At 42.3% G+C, this 27,235-nt stretch overlaps 1 protein-coding gene across 4 annotated transcripts in view; it reads left to right on the forward strand.

Moving 5' to 3' along the window:
- The window catches only part of sorcs3b (sortilin related VPS10 domain containing receptor 3b), a 57,551-nt gene that overhangs the window by 19,585 nt on the left and 10,731 nt on the right, over window positions 1–27,235 (forward strand). For 3 of the 4 annotated variants that reach the window (XM_055902426.1, XM_055902422.1, XM_055902424.1), the window contains exons 2-16: window positions 4,620–4,687; window positions 14,801–14,894; window positions 15,728–15,886; window positions 16,085–16,158; window positions 17,634–17,698; window positions 18,244–18,362; window positions 20,671–20,760; window positions 21,023–21,202; window positions 21,473–21,619; window positions 22,428–22,530; window positions 22,841–22,917; window positions 23,038–23,132; window positions 24,425–24,526; window positions 26,307–26,424; window positions 26,706–26,839. In XM_055902426.1, the coding sequence (XP_055758401.1) occupies window positions 4,620–4,687; window positions 14,801–14,894; window positions 15,728–15,886; window positions 16,085–16,158; window positions 17,634–17,698; window positions 18,244–18,362; window positions 20,671–20,760; window positions 21,023–21,202; window positions 21,473–21,619; window positions 22,428–22,530; window positions 22,841–22,917; window positions 23,038–23,132; window positions 24,425–24,526; window positions 26,307–26,424; window positions 26,706–26,839 (1,625 nt within the window). The remainder of the gene's footprint in view (window positions 1–4,619; window positions 4,688–14,800; window positions 14,895–15,727; window positions 15,887–16,084; window positions 16,159–17,633; window positions 17,699–18,243; window positions 18,363–20,670; window positions 20,761–21,022; window positions 21,203–21,472; window positions 21,620–22,427; window positions 22,531–22,840; window positions 22,918–23,037; window positions 23,133–24,424; window positions 24,527–26,306; window positions 26,425–26,705; window positions 26,840–27,235) is intronic. The other variant, XM_055902425.1, reaches the window with a different exon arrangement.

Here is a 27,235-nt window from a genome sequence, read left to right on the forward strand (position 1 = left end):
TGTCTGTCTATAGCTGTACCATGATATTTGCATTGCTACTAAGTAAACGTCCAATTGGTCCCCACTATTCCACCCGCTAAAAGCCCTCCTCATCCCGAGTTGGGTTGTCAGCCCGGCAGACCACCCCGGATCCCATAGTACCCGGATAGACCGGGACACATCCTTTGGAAAGAGCACACAGTGCCACCCACAGAACAGAAGCAGATCAACCGCCAAATGCATTTCCATCGCCCTCACCTTGATTTGTATTACATATAGCCATTAAAAAATATATGTGTGTACTGTATATATATATGTGTATATTTTTTAAATCCTGTTTATCTTATTTTCCATAATTAGCTATTCATATTTGTAGTAATGTGGGCAATTTATGCAAAAGATTTTACCTCTCACCAGTCTCGCCATTACCAAAATTACATTATGGCAAGGAATTATTATATTAGCAAACAATTATTGTGAATCATCGTATGTTGTCCCTAACATCTTTTACTCCCTCGCAACAGTTGGGATACACACACACCCTCACACTCATACACACTCAACCCCTTTCCCCCACAACAACCATAGACTCAGATTCTTAACAGTTGCACCATCCCAGAGGCCAACTCAAGAAAGGTCTCGATTTACGAATGCATATATAGTTGCAGCTGTATGAGAAGGCCTGCAAAACCGAGCAAAAAATGGTCAGAAAGGGGGAGATTTGATTAACCATAGTCACGTTATAGATGATGGAGGTCAGATATACCCTCTTCCCCTGAAACACCCACAACATTTACTTAAGTACTTTACACCATTGGCCGTTGGCCTATTTGACCCTGTACACAAATGGTGGGTTTGGCCTTAGAAAGAACAATGCATATGCAGAAAATACTGGTGTGCCGGTGGAGCTTTGATGTTATTGGGCTATTTTTGTTTCACTGATCCTGGGGCCCTTGTTAAGGTCAACGGCGTCATAGCCACCATTTGCCTTGATGACAGCTTTGCACACTCTTGGCTTTCTCTCAACCAGCTTCACCTGGAATTCTTTTCCAACAGTCTTGAAGGAGTTCCCACATACAGTACGCTGAGCACCTGTTGGCTGCTTTTCCTTCCCTCTGCAGTGCATCTCATCCCAAACCATCTCAATTGGGTTGAGGTTAGGTGATTGTGGAGGCCAGGTCATCTGATGCAGCACTCTATCACTCTCCTTCTTGGTCAAATAGTCCTTACACAGCCTGGAGGTGTGTTGGGTCATTATCCTGTTGAAAACAAATGATAGTACCACTAAGCACAAACCAGATGGGATGACGTGTCGCTGCAGAATGCTGTGGTAGCCATGCTGGTTAAGTGTGCCTTGAATTCTAAATAAATCACAGACTCACCAGCAAAGCACGTCCACACCATCACACCTCCTTTTCCATGCTTCGCGGTGGGAACCACACATACAGAGATCATCCGTTTACCTACTCTGAGTCTCACAAAGACACAGCGGTTGGAACCCAAAATCTCAAATTTGGACTCATCAGACCAAAGGACAGATTTCCACCGGTCTAAATCAAATCAAATCAAAGTTTATTTGTCACGTGTGCCGAATACAACAGGTGTAGACCTTGTGAAAGTGAAATGCTTACTTACAGGCTCTAACCAATAGTGCGGAAAAAAAGTATGTGTGTGTGTAGGTAAGAAAAGAAATAAAACAACAGTGAAAAGACATTTGAAAATAACAGTAGCAAGGCTGTATACAGACACTGGTTAGTCAGGCGTATTGAGGTAGTATGTACATGTAGGTATGGTTAAAGTGACTATGCATATATGATGAACAGAGAGTAGCAGCAGTGTAAAAGAGGGGTTGGCGGGTGGTGGGTGGGACACAATGCAGATAGCCCGGTTAGCCAATGTGTGGGAGCACTGGTTGGTCGGCCAATTGAGGTAGTATGTACATGAATGTATAGTTAAAGGGACTATGCAAATATGAAAAAATAGAGAGTAGCAGCAGCGTTAAAGAGGGGTTGGGGGGGCACACAATGCAAATAGTCCGGGTAACCCTTTGGTTACCTGTTCAGGAGTCTTATGGCTTGGGGGTAAAAACTGTTGAGAAGCCTTTTTGTCCTAGACTTGGCACTCTGGTACCGCTTGTCATGCGGTAGTAGAGAGAACAGTCTATGACTGGGGTGGCTGGGGTCTTTGACAATTTTTAGGGCCTTACTCTGACACCGCCTGGTGTAGATGTCCTGGATGTCAGGCAGCTTTGCCCCAGTGATGTACTGGGCCGTACGCACTACCCTCTGAAGTGCCTTGCGGTCGGAGGCCGAGCAATTGCCGTACCAGGCAGTGATGCAACCGGTCAGGATGCTCTCGATGTTGCAGCTGTAGAACCTTTTGAGGAGCTCAGGACCCATGCCAAATCTTTTTAGATCCTAAGGGGGAATAGGCTTTGTCGTGCCCTCTTCACAACTGTCTTGGTGTGTTTGGACCATTCTAGTTTGTTGTTGATGTGGACATCAAGGAACTTGAAGCTCTCAACCTGCTCCACTACAGCCCCGTCGATGAGAATGGGGGCATGCTCGGTGCTCCTTTTCATGTAGTCCAATATAATCTCCTTAGTCTTGGTTACGTTGAGGGATAGGTTGTTATTCTGGCACCACCAGTCCAGGTCTCTGACTTCCTCCCTATAGGCTGTCTCGTCGTTGTCGGTGATCAGGCCTACCACTGTTGTGTCGTCTGCAAACTTAATGATAGTGTTGGAGTCGTGCCTGGCCATGCAGTCGTGGGTGAACAGGGAGTACAGGAGGGGACTGAGCACGCACCCCTGGGGAGCTCCAGTGTTGAGGATCAGTGTGGCAGATGTGTTGCTACCTACCCTCACCACCTGGGGGCGGCCCGTCAGGAAGTCCAGGATCCAGTTGCAGAGGGAGGTGTTTAGTCCCAGGGTCCTTAGCTTAATGATGAGCTTTGAGGGCACTATGGTGTTGAACGCTGAGCTGTAGTCAATGAATAGCATTCTCACATAGATGTTCCTTTTGTCCAGGTGGGAACAAAATCTTATTTTCAATGACGGCCTATGAACAGTGGGTTAACTGCAGTACATCATTCCATGTGTGTTATTTCAATGTAGAAAATAGTACACATAAAGGAAAACCCTGGAATGAGTAGGTGTGTCCAAACTTCTGACTGGTACTACAATATACATATTTATTTAGAGTTATATAATATACCTCTATTAAACATAAATATATGTTTATTAAATATAATATACCTTTATATTTATATATATATAATATACCTTTATCAGAAAATGTTGAGACATCCATGCTTTTCTAAATGGAAAAATACAAAACACCATGACTTTTTACAGAAGGGGGGTCCTTAGAGGAGCCAATGATGTGCTTTGGTGAAGTCACATCACATGCAACTCCTCTGTGTGGATCCCTTTCCCTCACATGCAGTATAGCTAGCTAAGAGCTAGCTACTTAAATGCTCAGAAAGTCATTAAATAATCTGTACATTTCTCCTTCAATAAAAAATGGAAACTCGATCTCTGGTAAATTAAGAGTTTTATTCAGCATTAAACCAAATGTTCATGGAATTTGTTTTTATTAAATTGCTCAACTGTGAAACTACAATTCAAGTGGGAGGGACCTGAAAGTCATAGGCAAGAGACAATGAAGGCATCATTTTCTGTAATTTTTCAGTCATTTTGGCATGACTACTAATATGATCTATTTAAATGTATTTTTGTAAAATGGCCAGAAAGATTTCTTCTTTCAAGAAAACATAATTTCAGATACTGTGAAGTACTAAAAACCATAATTTTAGTTCAAACACCTAATTTCTAGTAGAAAACACGTGTTTGTATGATTTTAGTAATTGCCGTTGTATAGTCCTTCTCCTCTCTCCTGTCTGAACCCTCTATCATCTGTCATGCACCTTAAGCATTCCCAAAATAACTTTAGAATGCCATTGGAGTGACAATAATGCATTTGAACACCATTTCACACTGCCCTCTGTGAATGTGTAGACATTTATGGCCAATATTTCCCTTCCCACAAACACTTTGTGTGCCCATCCACTGTGAAGACAAAACAACATAAGAGCAAAATAATGTACTTGTACAGTGCAACCATAACTAGTACTACAGCAATTGAATGCTTGTAGAACTAGAAAACCTAAATCAACACATTATTGGTTGAATACTGACTGTTCCCATTTTTAAGTTGAAGTCTGCACTATGAAAAGTTATCTGATTTTATATATTTGAAGGATAGAGAGAGAAGGAGAAAGAGAGGGGAGTTAGAGATTGAGCGAATGAGAGAAAGAAAGGTGGGAGGACTGGCTGTACTTCATTTTGTTGTTCACTGAACAATTTTCTGAATCCGCTGAGGGACTGTCACACGACTTGACAGCTTGCATGGCTGTTCAGATCATTGCATCCAACAGACTGGCAGATCTAGACAACTTGTGGATCATTTGTCATCGTGCTGTCTCACGAAGATGATATTTTATGCTAATGTAGCAATCATAGTGGATATTCCATGCTGTTAGACACAGGTAATACATGTTGTAAGTGAACTTGATTGCAGACGTACAGTAGATGTGTCTGCAATTGCATATTATTAAAGTGCTTTTGTTGTTATTTTTAGGTGATCCTGACCTTGACGAAGCAGTATGACTTTAACTTGGGTGCTTTCACTGAGAGTTCTCTGTGGAGGTAAGACTTCATGAACATGTTGTAATTCATATGTGCTGAACCTACTGTAGGGCTCTGTTCTCTAATTTTGGTAATTAACAGGTAATCTATGGTAGATTTTGTAATTTACGCTTGAATAACTTTTAAAAAATGTATTCACATATAATATTACTATTTGTTATATCTGTGTCCATATTGTCCATACCTTTTTGGTGGATAGACCATATGGTTCAAGATAAAGTCGTGTAATTAATTTAAAAAGCATGTAATCATCAATGGCATTATTTTCAATTGACTGCATCTCTTCCAACTATTTACTTTTTTCAGACCTGCCACCAGTTTGGAGCCGAAACATTTACAAAAAAGACATACTGACATAGTAAAATAAATGAAAGTGTGTAAAAAAATTAAATAAAGGATATTGTTTGCTGAAACCCTCAAATTAAATACCAATGTTATTCACTAAGTTGATGGTTTATATTTAGACAGCTTTATCATTCTATTTGAAAAATAATTTCATTTCAATTGATTATTTTATATATTTTACATGTGATAAGGCTACAAACTTCTTGGAATAACCCTGGATTGTAAACTGTCATGGTCAAAACATATTTTTATTCTATTTTATTTTACCGTTATGTTGACTGAGAACACGTTCTCATTTGCAGCAACAACCTGGGGAATAGTTACAGGGGAGAGGAGGGGGATGAATGAGCCAATTGTAAACTGGGGATTATTAGGTGACCATGATGGTTTGAGGGCCAGATTGGGAATTTAGCCAGGACACCGGGGTTAACACCCCTACTCTTACGATAAGTGCCATGGGATCTTTAATGACCTCAGAGAGTCAGGACACCCGTTTAACGTCCATCCGAAAGACGGCACCCTACACAGGGCAGTGTCCCCAATCACTGCCCTGGGGCATTGGGATATTTTTTAGACCAGAGGAAAGAGTGCCTCCTACTGGCCCTCCAACACCACTTCCAGCAGCATCTGGTCTCCCATCCAGGGACTGACCAGGACCAACCCTGCTTAGCTTCAGAAGCAAGCCAGCAGTGGTATGCAGGGTGGTATGCTGCTGGATGTTGATGCAATGGGAGCCAAGATGGGTAGAGGTCTGTCTGTAATAAAGTGTTGCCCTGCTTTCTTGATATTGCTATCAACAAAACAAGTCTTACAGGCCTTAGTTTTGTCGCACCTGGACTACTGCCCAGTCATATGGTCAAGTGACACAAAGAGGAACATAGGCACATTACATTTGGCCCATAACAGAGCCGCACAGCTAGCCCTTAAATGTACACAGAGAGCTAACATCAATGATATGCACGCCAATCTCTCCTGGCTCAAAGAAGAGGAGAGATTGACTGCATCACTACTTGTCTTTGAGAGAGGTATTGACATGTTGAAAGTACCAAGCTGTCTGTTCAAACGACTAGCACACAGCTCGGTACTCACCATCTACCCGACCTTCCCAAATTCCCGGAGACAGTGGAACAATGGTTCTCCTGTGAGGCCCCGGGTTGCCTGGGAGTCCTCCCGGAGAGTAGGAAACGAAGACGCTGTCGGAAAGGGAGACGGGGGGAGGGGGGCGGCTTAGTGAGATTGAGACACTGGGCAACCCGTCCTTCATTACTGAGCATACTACTCGCCAATGTTTAATCATTGGGAAATAAACTTGCCGAACTCAGAGCGAGGATCTCCTTCTAGAGGGACATCAGATTCTTTAACATACTCTGTTTTTCAAAGAGCTGTCTTTCCTCCAACATCCAAATGAATTATATACAACCAGCTGGTTTTACAGTTCATCGAGCGGATAGGAAAAGGGCTCTCTGGCAAAAACAAAGGCGGAGGGCTCTGCTTTATGACCAATAACAAGTGGTGCGACGGGGGAAACGTGCAGGAACTTGAGAGCTTTTGCTCTCCCGACATGGAATACTTGGTCATCAAATGTCGCCCTTTTTACCTTCCAAGAGAGCTCTCAGTATTATCGCCATGGCTGTGTACATTCCGCCACAAGCCTACAACAAAAATGTTCTCAAAGATCTTCATTGGACCCTGAAAAAACTGGAGACCGTGTACACGGAGGCAGCGTTTATTATTGTGGGGGACTTTAACAAAAGTAATTTAAGAACTGTGCTGTTACTGTCCAACTCGCAGAGATTCTATGCTGGTCCACTGCTACATGCCTTTTTGACATGGGTATAATCTCCCATCCTCCTTTCAGCAAATCTGACCATGACTCCATTTTGCTTCTCCCTGCCTACAAACAAAGACTCAAGAGGGAATTTCTGGTGTTCAGGTCTGTACAATGCTGGTCTGACCAATCAGAATCCATGCTCCAAGACTGCTTTGATTACGTGGACTGGAATATGTTCCGGGTTGCCTCTGGGATAACATCAATGAATATGCCAACTCCGTCACTGGATTCATAAAAAATGCATAGATGATGTGATACCGATGCTGTCTTTCAAAATGTATTTGAATCAAAAACTGTGGATTGATGGCAGCCTTGTCGGGAAACTGAAGGAGAGAGATGCTGCTTATGAACACGGCAAGGTGAACGTGGACGATTGTATGGTTAACTGGTACAAATACGACCTACGCAGATCTATCAAGATGGCGAGAAACAAGTATAGGGTCAAAGTGGAGGAGCAATTCAGCAGGTTGGATGCGAGGCGCATGTGGCAGGGGCTCCTAACAATCACTGATTACAAAAAGAAAGCCAGGCACGTCGCAGAATCACTCGCTAGCTAAGGCCGTTATCCGCACCTGCTTCAAGATGTTCACTTACATCCCTGTGACCAAGAAAGGGAAAGTAACTGAACTGAATGACAACCAACCATTAGCATTCCCTTCCGTCATCATGAAGTGCTTCGAGAGGCTAGTCAAAGACCATATCAACTCCTTCCTCACTGACACACTTGACCTCTCCAATTTGCCTACTGTCCCATTGCACTGCACACTGCCCTCACCCCCCTGGACAAGAGGAATGCATATGTAAGGATGCTGTTCATCGACTACAGCTCGGCCTTCAATACCATAGTGCCCTCTAAGCTCACCACAAAGCTGGGACTGAACTCTTCCCTATGCAACTGGGTCCTGGACTTTGTGACGGGCCGCCCCCAGGTGGTATGCAACATTACCTCCTCCACACTGATCCTCAACACGGGGCCCCACAAGCGTGCGTCCCCTCCTGTACTCCCCGTATACCCACGACTGCGTGGTCTCACACAGTTCCAACTCCATCATTAAGTTTGCTATCGACAGTAGTAGGCCTGATTACTAACAACAACGAGGTGGTCTACAGGGAGGAGGTTAGCACTCTGATGGTGTGGTGCCAGGTAAACAACCTCTCTCTCAACATCAGCAAAACAAAGGAGCTGTTTATGGACTTCAGGAGGAATCAGGCTGGGCACGGCCCCATCCTCATCCACGGGGCCGCCGTGGAGGCGGTCAAAAACTTCAAGTTCCTCAGCATACACATCACCAAGGAGCTGAAATGTTCAAACCACACGGACACCATGGTGAAGAAGGCACGACAGCGACGCTTTAACCTCCGGAAGCTAAAGAAATGTGTTCTGTCCCCGGGAGCCCTCACAGTGGTTTACTGGAGCACCACTGACAGCATACTGTCGAGCTGTATCACAGCAGGTACGGCATCTCCACCGTCGCTGACCATAAGGCACTACAGAGGGTGGTACGCTCAGCCGAACGCACCATTGGGTGCACACTGCCTGCCCTCCAGGACACATACAACATCAGGTGTTGCAGGAAGGCCAAGAAGATCATCAGGGACCTCCCAAGTCATAGCCTGTTCTCCCCGCTTAAATCACTCAGAAGTGGGTGGTACAGGAGTATCATGCTTAAAACTAACAGATTAGCCAATAGCTTCTACCCCCAGACCATCAAGCTGAATAGTCACCACTAGTCAGCTACCTGCTTCCACTGACCCCTCCTGACAGCTTATGTAAATAAAGTATTTATGTTTTTATTTTTAATACATTTGCAAACATTTCTAAAAACCTGATTTTGCTTTTTCATTATGGGATACTGTGTGTAGATTGATGAAGAAAACATTTAATTTAATACATTTTAGAATAAGGCTGTAACGTAACAAAATGTGGAAAAAGTCAAGCGGTCTGAATACTTTCCGAATGCACTGTACAAGTTTTGGAGAGGTGCGGGTGCAGGGGGCTGCCATAAACTGTGGCAGCCCCCTGCCCTGGATAAACTGATCACTGGATAAACTGTGATCGCCAGTCCAGGTGAAAAAAGTAACTCTTCCTATTCTTTCAATGCATTTTTCCGCAAAAGGTGGGTAAACTATTGGGGGGAAAAGTGGGTGAACTGTGTTTTGTGTTTACCCTCCACTACACCACTGTTGGGTGCCCCGGGGAGCTGTTGTGGGGGGTTAAGTGCCTTCTTCAAGGGCACAACGGCATCAAGGATTAGATACCAGCAACCCTCCGGCTGCTAGCTCACTTCCCCTCAGATTTTTCCCATCGGACCCGGGATTCATCGACTCTCTAACCACTTGGCTACCTGCCTTATCTCAACTACCTTGCTATTGGTCAATGTTGATTTTCCTCATCCAGGAAATTCCCTGATGTTGGTTTTGATTGAATGATGCCCCTAACCATTTGTTGCAGAGCCAATACACACAGTACATGCAATAACTGCAGGCCTACCAATCCATTCACCCTATATCGTATGTTGAGTTACTGTATGCTGTCACATCATAAATAAGAATGGAATTCATTAAGGATTATATGGAGGCTGATACGGTCTCTTGTATTTTTTCCTCTCACCTTTTCCTAAGCCCACAGGAAACTCATTTCATTTTGAAAACACACCTGACAAAAAGACCATCAGTTCACCAAGCAGAGAGACTCAAATTAATTTCTGTTTCACTAGAGGCACCGCTAAGATTTACACCCGACTTGACACGTTTTGAAGGCCCATATTGTGTACAGGTCTTCCATCATCAAGGTGTCTGGTTAACAATAGCACCGCCAGTAAATTAGACTCTACCTCAGGGGATGCGGCAAGGCTCTTAGTATGATATTAAAAAAGGAAAGCATTTGAATGTTATGAAAAGAAACAGAGTAAATGATATCTGTAATAATACGATAAAGGATTTATGGATATAGCCCCGGGGCACTCTGGATGGCAATGGGAAGATCAAATGGTGCCTCGCGAAAGGTATCTTAACAAGCTTCTCCTGCAGTACATGTTTTAAAGTAATGACTGCTTCCCTTAGTGAAGGAACTTCCCACTGTAATAACGGCATTTACGATGCCGTCTTTCCAACTACAGTTGGGGATATTTGTCAACCGCAATGAAGAGCTCTAAGACACAAATACAAAAGAGTTGAGGAGGAAACCTTTGCAAATGGTCTCAACAGCCAATGGAATGATCCAGCTTAATGCAAAAGCAGCGATAGCAGACCCTGGGTTTCTATCCAATTATGCAATGAAATTACATTTGGAGGCGCTCAGGTAGAACTGAGAGAGACGAGTGGGTTGTGTGTTTGGTGAGTGGTAATATAACTATGTAGAATAGAGAGGGAGGGAGACATATTTACCCTTGTTATGGAACAACACTAGGAGTTGTAGATAAGGGACAGAGAACGTTCAGAGAAGCAAATGTCTTTTAATGTCTTTCATTTGTTTGTTTCTGGGGGGCAATTTAGCATATGTGTGGACATAGAAGCTTAAATATGTTATCTCATAAAGCGCTTCAGGAATTTAGGTCAATCGTACACTCATTCAATTAAATAACTTACCAGACAAAATACACTTCATTCACCAAGTTGAAGCAGAACAGAGTTTAACTGAATTCTGAAAGGTACTTCATTATATGAAAGAATGTAATGTAATCAAATGTAAAGAGACTGTCCTTACATCTTTTTTTTGGCACAAAAGGTGCAATTTAGAAATTTGGTTGTGCATCAGCAGTTGTTCTCTTGTTATTTCAGTCACTAGCTAGTCACATCCAATTGGCAACAGATTTTCATGCGAATATTCTAAAATGTGCATGAAGAAAAAATTCACATTTTCCCACCTGTGGTGTGTTTCCACCAAACTGACTTGTTGCAGATAAAAATGACTGCGTGATGACTAATGCACACAAAATGTACTTTTTCGTGTACGTTTTCATGTACCGAATACAAATGTAAAATGCAATGTGTTTCCATCGCATTTTCAACATTAACCAATAGCTTTGTCACAAAAACTGCGTTAAATAGCAAATGTGCCTACTCTGGTCTGGGTATGTGTCACGCCCTGACCTTAGAGATCCTTTTTATGTCTCTATTTTGGTTTGGTCAGGGCGTGAGTTGGGGTGGGTATTCTATGTTCAATGTTTTGTAGTTCTATGTTTTGGCCGGGTAGGGTTCTCAATCAGGGACAGCTGTCTATTGTTGTCTCTGATTGAGAACCATACTTAGGCTGCCCTTTTTCCCACCTGTGTTTGTGGGAAGTTGACTTTGTTTAGGGCACATAGCCTTTAGCTTCACGGTTTGTTTTTGTAGTGTTTATTGTTTTGTTCGGCGTCATTTTTATTAATAAAAGGAAAATGTACGTTCACCACGCTGCACCCTGGTCCTCTTCTTTCAACGGCTGTGACAGAACTTACCACTAACAACGGACCAAGCAGCTTGGTAAGGAGGAGCAGCGTGTCCAGGATTCATGGACTTGGGAGGAGTTCCTGGACGGTAAGGGACCCTGGAGGCAGGCTGGGGAGTATCGCTGTCCACGGGAGGAACTGGAGGCAGCAAGAGCAGAGCGGCAGCGTTCCGAAGGGACACGGCTAGCATGGAAGCCCGAGAGGCAGCTCCAAAAAAATATTGGGAGGGGGCACACGGGGAGTGTGGCTGAGTCCGGTTGGAGACCTGAGCCAACTCCCCGTGCTGACCGTGGCGAGCGTCGTACTGGTCAGGCACCGTGTTATGCGGTGGAGTGCACGGTGTCTCCAGTGTGCACAGCCCGGTGCGCTACCTTCCAGCTCCCCGAATAGGCAGGGCTAGAGTGGGCATCCAGCCAGGTCGGAGGATGCCGGCTCAGCGCATCTAGCCGCCAGTACGTCTCTACGGCCCAGGATATCCTGCGCCGGCTCTGCGCACTGTGTCTCCGGTGCGTCGGCACAGCCCAGTGCGTCCTGTGCCAGCGCCTCGCAGCCGCAGGGCAAAAATAACCATCCAGCCAGGACGGGTTGTGCAGGCTCTACGCTCAAGACCTCCAGTGCGCCTCCATGGCCCAGTGTATCCTGTGCCTGTCCCCAGAAGGACAGGGCCTCTTGTATGTCTCTCCAGCCTGGTGAGTCCTGTGCCTGCGCCTAGAACTAATCCTCCTGTATGTCTCCCCAGCCTGTTGAGCCCTGTGGCAGCTCAACGTACCAGACTGCCCATACGTCTCCTCCCTCCAGTGATGATCCACGGCACGAAGCCTCCAGTGATGATCCACGGCACGAAGCCTCCAGTGATGATCCATGGCAAGAACCCTCCAGTGATGATCCATAGCACGAAGCCTCCAGTGATGATCCATGGCAAGAAGCCATGGCAAGATGCCTCCAGTGATGATCCATGGCACGAAGCCTCCAGTGAGGAGTCATGGCACGAAGCCTCCAACGAAGGCCTCCAGTCCGGAGCCTCCAGCGACGTTCTCCAGTCCGGAGCCTCCAGCGACGGCCTCCAGTCCGGAGCCTCCAGTGACGTTCTCCAGTCCGGAGACTCCAGCGAGGGTCCCCAGTCCGGTGCCCGGTATGAGGGTCCCCAGTCCGGGGTCGACGACGAGGGTCCCCGCACCAGAGGTGCCACCAAAGTGGGGTGAGCCAGTGGTGGAGCGGGGTCTGCGTCCCTGCGGCCCACCCAGACCCTCCCCTATAGGTTTAGGATTTGCGGTCGGAGTCCGCACCTTTGGGGGATGGGTACTGTCATGCCCTGACCTTAGAGATCATTTTTATGTCTCTATTTTGGTTTGGTCAGGGCGTGAGTTGGGGTGGGTATTCTATGTTCTATGTTTTGTAGTTCTATGTTTTGGCCGGGTAGGGTTCTCAATCAGGGACAGCTGTCTATTGTTGTCTCTGATTGAGAACCATACTTAGGCTGCCCTTTTTCCCACCTGTGTTTGTGGGCAGTTCACTTTGTTTAGGGCACATAGCCTTTAGCTTTACGGTTTGTTTTTGTAGTGTTTATTGTTTTGTTCGGCGTCATTTTTATGAATAAAAAGAAAATGTATGCTCACCACGCTGCACCTTGGTCCTCTTCTTTTTTTTTTTTCTTTTTTTTTTTATCCCATTTTCTCCCCAATTTTCGTGGTATCCAATCGCTAGTAATTACTACCTTGTCTCATCGCTACAACTCCCGTACGGGCTCGGGAGAGACGAAGGTCGAAAGCCATGCGTCCTCCGAAGCACAACCCAACCAGCCGTACTGCTTAACACAGCGCGCCTCCAACCCGGAAGCCAGCCGCACCAATGTGTCGGAGGAAACACCGTGTACCTGGCCCCCTTGGTTGGCGCGCACTGCGCCCGGCCCGCCACAGGAGTCGCTGGAGCGCGATGAGACAAGGATATCCCTACCGGCCAAACCCTCCCTACCCCGGACGACGCTATGCCAATTGTGCGTCGCCCCACGGACCTCCCGGTCGCGGCCGGCTGCGACAGAGCCTGGGTGCGAACCCAGAGACTCTGGTGGCGCAGTTATTACTGCGATGCAGTGCCCTAGACCACTGCGCCACCCGGGAGGCCCGGTCCTCTTCTTTTAACGGCCGTGACAGCATGTGCGCTCAACAGCTGGCAGATATAGTAAAGAGAGGCTGTGTGGCTAGGCTACTCTACATTATGGGATCATTATGGATAATAATATATATGGAATATATGTTTTTTGTCAGCAGCAGTCAAGCATCGATAATCTTGTCACCAGAATTACACCTTCAATATGTATTGGAAAGGAGCATCAAGATCACTGTGCACTTTCACCACCCTGTGAAGTTCATCATAATGAAAATGTTCTTCAGCCTAATAAACCACATTGTTTCCCAAGTCGTAGTGGGAGGACCACACACCATATCCTCGCAAAGTTTACTTTGATATGATGGTTATTATCAATATTTGCGCATAAAGGCTTATTGTCCCATCACTGCAACTCCCATATGGACCTTCCTCTAACCCTTGACGACGCTTGGCCAATTGTGCGCCGCCTCATGGGTCCCCGCTCGCTGCCGGCTGCGACATGCCTGGGATCAAACCAGGATCTGTAGTGACCACTGCGCCACTGGTCCATCTGTCGGGTTTTATAAAATTGTACCGAAACTTCCCGTTTTCATCACAGCTGTTGTGATTTTTTTCATATGCTATTACTTTTTCCGCATAAAACTGTGGATAGAAACCATGGCAAAATGAGTAGAATTACATGACATTTGTTATAAAATTGCAAAATCGTCTCTCCTCCCCATGGGAAAATGTGTAAAATTGCAGGAAATTGAAAACGTTTTTCTCTCTGTTGTCAAGAAGATGGCCGCTAAAATGGCTGCATGTGTGGGTATGGATGTGGGTATGCTGACGCACTTTTTTGTGGCCCCGATCAAAGTTGCCCATCCCTGATTTAGACAGCATTGTAACAGAGGGGGAAACAGGTAAGTTGGAGAGGGAGTCAGAAGGGAAAATGCAGGGATTGAACTCTGGTCTCCGATGGGGTAAGTACAGTGCATTTGGAAAGTATTCAGATCCTTGACTTTTTCCACATTTTGTTACATTACAGCCTTATTCTAAAATAGATTACATTTGAAAAAATCCCTATAAATATACACAGAAAACCTCATAATGACAAAGAAAAAATTGGTTTGTAGAAATATTTGCAAATGTATTAAAGCAAAAGCATAAATACCTTATTTACATAAGTATTCAGACCCTTTGCTATGAGACTTGAAATTGAGCTCAGGTGGATCCGGTTTGAATCCTGTCTGAATACTTTCTGAATGCACTGTATGTGGTAAGAGCATCAGCCGGGCACGTTTCTGTTAAACGACAGGCTCTGCACTTAAAAAGATATCTAAGTATTAGACTTACTCCAGCCATATCAATGAAAAACAACTCATACTGTGTTCCTTACATGGTCTTCTTTACTGTTCACAGATCAGTGGACTATGGGAGCACTTATATTAAACTGAATAAAAAGGTTGGGTCAACCTTGGCTTGCCTATACGTCTGCCCAACCAACAAGAGAAAGGTTTGTATCACATCTCCATGGTGAAGGACTCCAGTGAAAACCAGAATGTTACATGTTTATTCAGCTGTTCCTTAGCCTGGGTCTCTCTCTGCTATAGTAAACTCCTTTGTTGTCTCGGTAGCGTTGGCTAAACCAGAAATACTCTGGCATCCAGTGAAATAAGTAAACTGATGGTGGCTTGTAGGACCATCTTAAAGTAAAGTTTATAGAGTATTGTTGAGTAAAGACTGAAGTTTCTGGAATGATGTTAACTCCAGTTAGAGGGACCAGGACAAGGACTCCAAAGAACATTTCAACATTTATTATCAGCATCATTCTTGGTATATTTCAACATTGTCATTCTTGGTATATTTCAACATTGTCGTTCTTGGTATATTTCAACATTGTCATTCTTGGTATATTTCAACATTGTCATTCTTGGTATATTCACATTGAAGAACACAGAACACCCAGGTTAGTTCCTATTGCCAATCGATAATGCTACCCAGACACCAGTTTATACAGATTTCTTCTACCTCACCTTACTAACTACCCCACACTCACACTATTCTACTATACCCTACACTACCCTACTATAACTACCCCACAATGACTAACTACCCCACTAAAACTACCATACTAAAAAAACACTAAGATAGTTTACAACAAGCTGTGATGTTTTGTTGATCAGTTTATTATTGAAAAGGATGTTGGTACATCATGTCGCTTTTACTTTAATCAAAAATGCTTTAATGCTGCTGTTTATTCTTAATGCTGCACAATGACATCATGCAATCATATCCTCCGTTGAGCACTATAATCTATACTCTGTTTCTCTTCCTTTTGTACTTTAGATAATGATGCTTAGCGACCCAGAGCTGGAGCAAAGTGTACTCATCAGCTCGGATGAAGGTGCCAGCTTCGAGAAGTATCCCATTAACTTCTACATGGACGGTCTGCTGTTTCATCCAACTCAGGAAAACTGGCTGCTGGCTAGCAGTCCTGACAACAAGGTAGGCTAAGCGGTAGGACTTTTATTTCCATGTTGAGTGGAAAATAAGTCTTTCAAGTTGAAAGAAGTCCAAAGTTGAAAGATAGAAATTCTGTTTTTGTATTTTGCTCTTTCATCACTTGTTCTGCATAACATAATTGTAAAGGTGGAATATACAGACATGATGTAACAATGTTTGATCAAATTCATGTTTTGTCAGGTGTACAGCACAATGGATTTTGGAAGAAAATGGCAGTTGGTTAGTGAGAATGTAACTCCTGGCCGGTTCTTCTGGTATGATTTCATTCCTGCCCATGTTTGTCAATATTCATTTAGAAGCACTCCTTTCGGGAAAACACTCCTTTAGCATTTGTATCTTATAGAATCTCATATGCAAATTAGAAATGCTATCTTGCAGCTATCTTGAAAAATATTATGTAAAGCACATTGTCTTTCAGCCCCGAATTGGTGAAGATAAAAACAGAAACTAAATCATAATGTAAATTGAATGACCAACTTCAGTGTGTGGTCAAAAGTAATTTTCCTAATTAGTAAATGGAGGTTATGTATGGATCCCTACTGAACTCTGTCAGATGGATTTACTAGTGTCTGTCAAAACAGGTCTTGACAGATTATGACAACATTTACATTTACATTTAAGTCATTTAGCAGACGCTCTTATCCAACCTACAGTACTTGAACCCATATCACCTAGCTGGGAATAATGGACTCCTTTCTAAAGCCCAAGAATAACATGATGTTTTTGCTAGTTGTCATTCTGTAATTTCAAGTGCACGTACACAAGGCATATTGATGTGATGCAGTTTATCCCAGTCAGTCACGTTCTGTGTCAAACCCAAGTGCCTCTCAGGCTGAAAAAGAAAGGACATTGTTTGGAGGACACCTTCCCCACATGAACAGCAAAACAATTGATGAATAAGGACAGCATGAATGGACTAATAGCACCCCACACAAGACTATAATGTGTTTGGAAAATGTATGGTTTCACGGATGAATTGTTTAACTGCTTGTATTTACTAAATGCATTACATGTTTTTGCCTCTATATAATGTTTTTAGAATAGTAACATATAATAGAGTTTACCTTTCCTTTATATCATGTTAAAAATGAGAAAGAGAGAGAGAGAGAAAGAGAGCACCACAAACCTAAGTAATTGTGTAGTGTGGAGGCTTTCCCGCTTCTGTCTCCCTTTGTTTACGCTATCACAAATTAAGATGAATTGCTGAGGCTGGCGCAAATTGGAAGTTGGCGTACAGGAAATGGAGATGTGTTGTCTGTGCTGTAAAGCGAAACACAGAATAAGGCTGTCCATCACAGGCTACCACTGTCCTCTTAAGGCCATCCACCTACTTCTAAATCGCTTGTCTGCCCCCTCCTCTTCCTCATCCTCCTCCCCCTCCTCTTCCTCATCCTCCTCCCCCTCCGCTTGCTCATCCTCTCCGCCCCCTCTTCTTCCTAATCCTCCTCCCCTCTTCCTCATCATCCTCCTCCGCTCCCCCCTCCTCTTCCTCCTCATCTTCTTCCTCTTCCTCCTCTTCCTCCTTCGCTTCCCCATTCTCTTTTTCCTCCATCACCTCCACCCCCTCTTCCCTATCTTCTACTTCTTCTTAGTCCTCCTCTAAATTGCTGTCCTCTTCCCCCTTTTCATTCTCCTCCTCTACCTCCTCTTCCTCCACCTTGCACCTTCCTCCCCCACTCTTGTCCTCTTTCGTCTCTGTTTTCCATCAACTCTCTCTCCTATGTTGCAGGGCACAAACTGGGCTAGACAGAGAGGCAGATGTGGTCCACATGGAGACCCACATCGCCAAAGGACGTGAGTGCTGCTCTGTAGCTTGCCTCCCTCCCCCACAGTAGCAGGACCCCAAGGACCCCTTGCCTCCCATTTAGAGCGAGGTCACTGGAAGATAAGGCTCATTCTGGGCTGCAGGATAGGTCCCAGAAGCACTGTAAAGCAGAGTAGGAGTCTCTTGACAAATATAGAGCTTTATATAATAGATTGATAGAGTTTTTTCCCTTTAATCGGTCCCTTGTGCCCCATATCAGAACCTTGATTCTCCAAAAACACTAACACTATAGACTTTATTCAATCAAACCAGTTACTGAGATTTCTGGGTGGGACAAAATAGTATTACTTGTGTGATGTGAGAGACAATGATTGAATTATCAACACTTTTTTTGTTTTTGTCACAGTGCAAGAGGAATGCTATTTTTATCCTGTCCCCAGAACATTTAGAATTGGTTTGGAAAGAGTAGTGCCCACTAAAGATAGACGGAAGTCCATTCGTTTGTGATTTCTCCTCATTGGTTGTTTTTTCTAGGATTGTTACTGACAACTAATCTAGTTCTCTTCTGTGTTAGGTGCTCAGTATGTTAAGTGCAGAGCGCAACGATGCACAGAATCAAACAGACAATACCTGTTCCCGGGATACATAGACAAAAATTCTCTGGTTGTTCAGGACAACTATGTGTTTGTTCAGGTGTGTACTGTATCTGTCTATTTCTCCGGTACTTTTTATACATTCACAAAAGGCTTGTGTTTTTCTGTGAACTCTGTTCTTCTGTTGCAGCCAATCAGTGTTGTACCGTTGAAGTCTTCAAAATGGCTTTCTTTCCAAATACCTGCTACACTTAGATCTTGATTATCTATTGTCCAAGCTGCCTATGATGTTGAAGGATTCTGTGACTGCTGAAAAAATAGGTGTTTTTTTCATCACATCTGCTGAAAGGCTTTTCTTGTAATTGGGCAAGGAATCTGTATGGCGTTTGAGGTTGTTATTGCCAACTAGGTTGACATGACATTGGCTCACATTAGGCAATGGCATTGTGTGTCATTATGACTGAGTTGATTTCTACTGCCTCCTGTTGCCATTGATTTCCATTTACAGCTGAAGATGTCTGTCTTTCTCTGTCAGCTTTGCTCTTCCTCCATTTACACAGTTTTGCAGCACTAATGAGGGTTTAGGTTCACCTATTGTGTAACAGTATTTAATAATATGATGTAGAAATGGTTTGCTAAGACTTACACGACATACAGTAAGTGCTCTTCAAGTGTTCTCTTTTGGTTTAGAATGAGACAGATATGTAATGTGGGGTTTATGGTTATGTGTGGCTGCGTCTTGCCTATAAAAATCACATTTGTGAGTATGTAGATAAATGGTAGGATTGTACAGTGGTAAATTGATTTGTTTCAACTATGTCAATTCAGGGATTTAATTGAAAATGCGATTAATGAACAAAATAATTCTCATTCTAAATAATTAGTAACTGTCTGGGTCATAAATGATGATCCAATACAATGTCTGAATCGAATTGGAGTTGAGATGGAATTGACCCCATCATAGATTTTGGCGAAAATAGCCCAGTTGGACACAGCTGGCTTGTCTCATAGACTAGGCGTAACATAGTAAATGGAATTCCGGACACTCAAATTTGTATGATATGTTATGCTGGGTATGGTTACATAAGACAGATGGTTACTTGAGGCAAAAACTAAAGTAGGTTGGTTGGTCGGGGTGGATGGTGGGTGTATAACGTTAATCTCATTACGGGCAACTTTAACATTTTAGCTAATTAGCAACTTTTCAACTGCTTACTACATTTTAGATACTTTGCAACTACTTAGCATGTTAGCTAACCCTTCCCCTAACCCTAACCCTAACCTCAACCTTTTAACATAATTCCTAAACTTAACCCTAACCCCTAGCCTAGCTAATGTTAGCCACCTAGCCACCTAGTTACAATTCGTAACTATCATACATTTAGCAAATTCGTAACATATAATTCAAATTGTAATTCGTAACATATCATACAAAATGGGTGATGGACATCCACAAATTAATACATACCATTCGAAACGTAACATATCATACTAAATGGAGTGTCTTGGATTTCTGTACAGAATAATATGAAATGCTCTGAGACCAGGTTGTGCAGGGAGCTGTGGCGGTACAGATGACTTTCTTGTGACTTTCATTGCTTCGGGCAGTTGGATTTAACTTGACAAAGAGTAATGAGGTTATCGATTGGGCTACAACGAAATAAGCAGTCTTCAACACCTCTCGAATGTCTCTTGGGGGAGAAGGAACAGCCAAGTGCAACATCCTCAGAAATCTGGCCTGTGAAAATGTAGCCCATTGATTTTCGATAGATTATTCCATTAGAGCTCTAATGTAGTCTGTTTGGAGACAATCGCCATCCCTCTAGTTGATTAGAAAATAAGAAATCAAGTGGTGTGGGCCATAGAGTGGAGGGGTGGTAGTGGTACATCTAAGACATGTAGAGAAGAACAAAACCATTTGTTCAGTAACTGTAAATACAGTAGTATTTAATTGGGATGTTGGTGTATAAACTTCTATTGCTTACCGTGCTGTAGCATCAAGTCCCTAAATTATACAAAAACAATTCTGATTTTAAATGTATTTCTTCATTTTAATTTTTGTAAATTCTTGTATTGAAATGGCTCAACTCGATTCACCAAAACTGGATTTAAGTTGTACCTACATTTTCACTTCTAGAACATAGTTTCATTCCAATGGTGTAGGTTTGAAAAATAATAGAGTTCTTCTGTGGGGTAAGTCAGTCCTTCCACGACCTCAAGTCAAGGTGCAGTAAAAAATGAGTGTGTTAAAATCATTGACATTTCAAATTGATTCATTCTAATGAAGGCCAGCATGCCTGAAACATCGATGAGTTTAACATACTCAATAAAATATGAACTTGACAAGCTAGCGTTATGCTTATTAGCCCACAAGAGCTCTTGAAGCAAGACGTTTTTTTCTTCCACAGGTTACCAAGTCAGGGCAGGCGAGTTACTTTGTGTCCTATATGAGGGAATCATTTAAACGAATTCAGCTACCCAAATACTGTCTTCCTAAGGTAAGCATCAAACTACCCAAATACACCTTGCAACAGATGCAGCTACAGTTTGAGGAACATGAGACAATTTTCATTTCTGAAGCCTCACTTTACTCAGAATGCTGTCATGTTGTGGAGGCTGTAAGCTGCTCATCTTGAAGCACACTTGTTATTTCGCTCTCTCTACAGTATATTTCTCTCCATCTGTCTGTGTGTCTATCTATTTGTCTCTACCTACCTGCCCGTATGTTCATCCTTTCACCATCTCTCGCTCCTCTAACAGGACATGCACATCATCAGTACAAATGAGAAGCAGGTGTTTTCTGCTGTACAGGAGTGGAACCAGAATGACACCTACAGCCTGTATATCTCAGACTCTCCAGGGGTCTACTTCACTCTGTCTCTAGAGAACCTCCGGACCAGAAGAGAGCCAGGCGGAAATTTACTGGTCGACCTGTATAAGGTACATCTATGTATGTGTATGTAAGACACTCAGCCTGTGGAACAACCTCCATAAGGTGCTCTTAGGTGTACCATATTACTATGTTAAGTAACGTTTGTTTAGTACCTCTGAAAGGCATACTTCCTGTGTATGATTTCATCTCCACTGTAGTTTTGCGCAGTCCAAGGAATTTTCATAACCATGAAGTTATTGTTTAAAATAATGACATACACTCTCTCTCTCAATGCGATACCTCTTTTGTTTTATCCATTTGGCTTATTGTCATTCTAGGTAGAAGGAATAAATGGCATATTTCTAGCCAACAAATTGGTGGGCCATGAAGTGAAGACATCCATCACCTATAACAAGGGTCAGACCTGGGCCCTGCTGCAAGCCCCCAACACTGATGTGGCTGGAAACAGTCTCCACTGCATCCTGGTGAGTTGAGGTTATGGATGGCGTGGTGGATGATGACCAAATTCATTCGGCTTCTGAACAAATTCATTCATCAAATGTTCCAATCCAACCAAAGCTCATTGATTTAAGAGTTGTAGTTGTTCATGGCAGTTGCTAGTCCAAAAAGAGTGTCAAATTCTGCATTACCCTCAACTATTTCAATTTGCCTCCAGTAATCACTGTGCAGATACATTACAGTTAATGACAGTTAGTGGTGTTCTGGGTTAGATTTGATATATTAATGTTTGATATTAATTTAAATGATACAATCATTTGAAATGTTAGAAGCGAGTTAATAACATAATATGCACATATTATGCATTTAGGAAAGAATGAGAGGAATTATTGATATAACACTGTTTTTGTCTGTGTCGTTCAAATGCCCGTTGTACTCTGGCCTCCCTTCTGGGTTTGTAAAAGCTTCTATTAATGTTTCACAAAGTGGCTGAATCAGAGAGATGAGTGATTCAGATTTATCAGTAAATGAAACAAGTTTGTCAGATTTATCTTTGCATCTTGAGGATTTTTTAATTACATGGCTTTAAAATGGAAATGCCAGCTCCAATGTCCTCTGCAGGCAGTTTCAATCTGTTGGTGGAAAAGATTAAAAAAGTGTGTTTGTTCCATAAATGGTCTTTGTAAACCTCCTTTTTAAATAGAGATTAGTTTGCGCAGTTTGAATACAGAGTCTCTTATAAATGAGTCAGATATGGATCCGAATAAGATGTTTGATTTGGTGTCTTGGTTTACGTCTATATCTAAATTGAATCCATTGTGTTTGTTTTGGCAGCCATTTTGTTCTCTGCATCTGCACCTGGATACGCCAGTGAACCCTTACCTGCCTGGACGCATCTTCAGCATGGACTCAGCACCTGGGATCATTGTAGCTACAGGTAGGACAGAAGTGGAAATCGGTTGATAATGCCTGTTTCTGTGTTCAACCAACAAATTAGTAAAGGTAGGCACAGCTGTTAAAAGAAAACGTTGTGCAAACTTTTATATGTGGTAGAAATGTAAAAAATCTGTAAACGGAATACAGATCAATAAATGTGTTTATAATGAGATCAGGTCCTTCAATTTATAAAAAAAATAAAAGCTGCATAGCTGTGATGATGTTATGCAGGTTTGTTTTCTTTGAAAATATGTGTCTTTACTATGCAAATATATCGGTATATGAATTCATATATTTGTTTTTGTTTTCAGGCAACATTGGTACAGAGCTGTCCTCCACTAACCTTGGAATGTTTATAACATCTGATGCTGGAAATAGCTGGAGACAGGTGAGACCGATCTGTGCCTCAAAATGGGCTCCAACTTCAGTTAGTTTTGTCTAAAATTTGCATTTTGAATGTGAACAACTTCTGATGTAAATCATGTTTATTGTCTTCTACCTTCTTTAGATTTTTGAAGAAGAACTCGGTGTTTGGTTTCTTGACAATGGAGGTGCTTTAGTTGCAGTTTCTTTAGTTGCAACAGTACCCATCCGGCACGTATGGTACGTTCACTGTAATTCTACTACAGCGTATGGGAGTATAATAATGATATTCACTGTATGTAAAGATGCGTTATACTGTAACTTACCAGTTGATTTCAGAAACTGGTGCGCAAAACGTTGAGACTAATGCTGAAGTTCCTATTTCAGGACACAATTAATTTCATTCTGATTTCAGTTTTGGTGTTGTTGTTGCATACGATTATATTTAGCCTTTGAAATGCTGATTGGCAAGGTACGTTTCCATGGGATGTCTATCTCCAGCAATTGTAACTGTTTCTCTCACCACATCAAAACTGTCAGAATCCTTTCAACCAAAAAATGGCTGTTACCGCTTTGTACTGTTCGTGGGTATTTTCGAGAGCTTTTATGCAAATGTAGCCAAGTACAGGTTTGAAGTACCGAGGGACTTTGTTGGCCTGGGTCTTTGTGTTTTTGGAACTCTGTCACACCAGATACTTTGATGTCCCCCGCACTGAAACAGTGTCACAATCAATTAAGATCTGTGAAAGGTGATTTAAGTCCCTCAATTGTTAGAGCGTGAGCCATATACATTTTTTTATGTTTTGTTGCCTTCGACATTTACCTAGACCCGTGAAACATTAGTTCCATTGTTGAGTGCGTAGTTGGGATCATTTCCCACATAGAGAACAAGCTGATAAGGGTACTTCATTTTTCGTCTACGTCATGGTGTTACTGTCTTAAGAACAGTAACACTAGGAATTTGGACACATTTTGTTGACCTCTGTTTGTAGAAATGGTCAGAAATATTTTCTGTTAAACTCTTTTCATTGTCACACCTTACAAAGATTACAAAGATTCCATAGAGTTACATCTTTTGGAATTGTGGTGTACTTAAGCAATAAGGCCAGAGGTGTGGTGTACGGCCAATATACCACGGCTAAGGGCTGTTCTTACGCAAGACGCAACGCGGAGTGCCTGGACACAGCCTTTAGCCGTGGTATATTGGCCATATATCACAAACCCTCAAGGAGCCTTATAGCTATTATAAACTGGTTACCAACGTAATTAGAGCAGTGAAACTAAATGTTTTGTCATACCCGTGGTATACGGTCTGATATGTCATGGCTGTCAGCCAATCAGAATTCAGGGCTCAAACCACCCAGTTTATAATTGTAATTATACCATTGCTAACGTAGTCCTTGTTTTGAGTTTGCAAGAAAGGCATGTCACTGTACTTGTGCATGTGACATTAAAACTTGAAACTTGAAACTAATAACTACATTATGTATTCAATCAGATGTTAATAGTTGTTGTCCTGTGTTGTGAAACAGGGTAAGTCTGGACGAGGGTAAGAAATGGGATCGCCACAGTTTCTCTCTGGCTCCTTTGTTTCTGGATGGAGTTCTCATGCAGCCAGAGAATCACATCATCACGTAAGTGGAGTCGGGATTTGGCCAACATTAAGTAAACACAGACCTCATATTCTAGATTCCAGCTCATCTGGTTATGAGAGTAAAATAGTGTTGTTATTATGCATGAATGGATAAATAGCGTTTACACTTAATTTCTCAATTTACAATGTTTTGTTTGCCCAGAGGTGCGATACACGTAAATGTGTGTGCATATATATTATTTTTGTTTGTGTTTAGTTTGTGCGTCTCAGCCACAGCAGCAATATACTGGTCTGAGCAGACCCAGCAACTTAAAACTTCTTATGGCTGCAGGGGCAGTATTGAGTAGCTTGGATGAAAGGTGCCCAGAGGTGCCCATAGTAAACTGCCTGCTCCTCAGTCCCAGTTGCTAATATATGCATATTATTATTACTATTGGATAGAAAACACTCTGACGTATCTAAAACTGTTTGAATGATGTCTGTGAGTATAACAGAACTCTTATGGCAGGCAAAAACCTGAGAAAAAATCCAAACAGGAAGTGGGAAATCTGAGGTTGGTCGATTTTCAACCCAGCCCCTATTGAATACACAGTGGGATATGGATGAGTTTGCACTTCCTACGGCTTCCACTAGATGTCAACAGTCTGTAGAACCTTGTCTGATGCCTCTACTGTGAAGTGGGGCCAAAGGACACAGGAATTAGTCAAGTCTACCATGACCTGACCATGCTCTGACCATGCGAGATCACATGAGAGGGAGCTCTGTTCCATCGCACATATGAAGTCAATGTAATTCTCCGGTTGGAACATTTTTGAAGATTTGTGTTAAAAACATTCTAAAGATTGATTCAATACATCGTATGACATATTTCTACTGACTGTTACGGAACTTTTTGACATTTCGTCTGCTTTTAGTGAACGTGCTTCCTGACTTTGGATTTGTTTACCAAACACGCTAACAAAAATAGCTATTTGGACATAAATGATGGACCTTACCGAACAAAACAAACATTTCTTGTGGAAGTGGAAGTCCTGGGAGTGCATTCCGACGAAGATCAGCAAAGGTAAGTGAAGATTTATAATGCTTTTTATGAGTTTTGTTGACTGCACAATTTGGCGGGTAACTGTATGGCTTCCTTTTGTGGTTGAACGCTGTTCTCAGATTATTGAATATTGTGCTTTTGCCGTAAAGCTTTTTGAAATCTGATCTTTAGTGTATCTTTAATTCTATATAAAACATTATCTTTCATCAAAGTTGATGATGAGTATTTATGTTATTTGACGTGGCTCTCTGCAATTTCTCCGGATATTTTGGACGCATTTCTGAACATGGCCCCTATGTAAACTGAGGTTTTTGGATATAAATATAAACTTTATCGAATAAAACATATATGTATTGCCTAACATGAAGTCCTATGAGTGTCATCTGATGAAGATCATCAAAGGTTAGTGATTAATTTTATCTATATTTCTGCTTTTTGTGACTCCTGTCTTTGGCTGTATAAATGGCTGTGTTTTTCTGTGATTTTGCGGTGACCTAACATAATCGTTTGTGGTGGTTTCGCTGTAAAGCCTATTTGAAATCGGACACTTTGGTGGGATTAACAACAAGATTACCTTTAAAATGGTATAAAATACATGTATGTTTGAGGAATTTTAATTATGAGATTTCTGTTGTTTGAATTTGGCGCCCTGCACTTTAACTGGCTGTTGTCAAATCAATCCCGTTAACATGATTGCAGCAATAAGAAGTTAATTTTACAAGCGACAAAGACAATAAGGGAAAACAACTTACCTAATGTTTTGTTTTGTTGATTTAAGTTTCACTGGACACTTAAGCCGTGTTTCAGAATGGCAGCTGATAAAGATTGACTACAAAGCCATCTTTAGCAGGAGATGCATGGATGGAGATTATCAGACTTGGCACCTACATAACAAGGTAAAAGACATATTGAAAGTTATTGATTTGATGCCAACATCAAGATGGGCATGTTCGTTTATTGTAACTGTAAACACAGCACATGAATACACACACACACACACACACACACACACACACACACACACACACACACACACACACACACACACACACACACACACACGCTGAATCACATTGTATATTCATACAGTATAATTTCAGACTGTTGAGCACTAAAAAACATTGAATCAATGTAATGAAATTCCCCACAGGGAATGACATGTCATGTTGTTTGATAGGGAGAGCCCTGTGTGATGGGAGAGAAGCAGACCTTTATGAAACGGAGGCCGGGTAACCGCTGTATGCTGGCCCAGGACTACTCCCGAGTCATATCCTCAGAACCATGCATCTGCAGGACATATGATTTTGAATGGCAAGTAATGGTAGACTTCCTCATTTGTTACGTCAGTGAATAGGCAAGGGCATTGTAAGTGTAACCCATTGACCCAACACTGCTGGACATTAAATGTAATTGTTTATTAATTATTGGAGCCTGACAGACTTAACAGCCCTCCCAATCACACCACAAATATTAGTTTGCTCAACTTTATACCTCTTCAATTCCCAACATGTTCTCTAGTTTATTGCATATAGCCACTGTTCATGCATACACACAATCCAATTATAGTTTGAAAATTGTGAATATGACTAACAGGCTGGTCTAATTTACATAATGTCAAATGATTTATCATCATCCAATTAATAAGTAAGTAATAAGTAAGTAATTGCTAAATTAATTCTAAATGTCTTATCTTTCTGTCTGAAATTC

This window comes from Salvelinus fontinalis, chromosome 37 (genome assembly GCF_029448725.1).
Source record: "Salvelinus fontinalis isolate EN_2023a chromosome 37, ASM2944872v1, whole genome shotgun sequence".
Lineage (NCBI taxonomy): Eukaryota > Metazoa > Chordata > Actinopteri > Salmoniformes > Salmonidae > Salvelinus > Salvelinus fontinalis.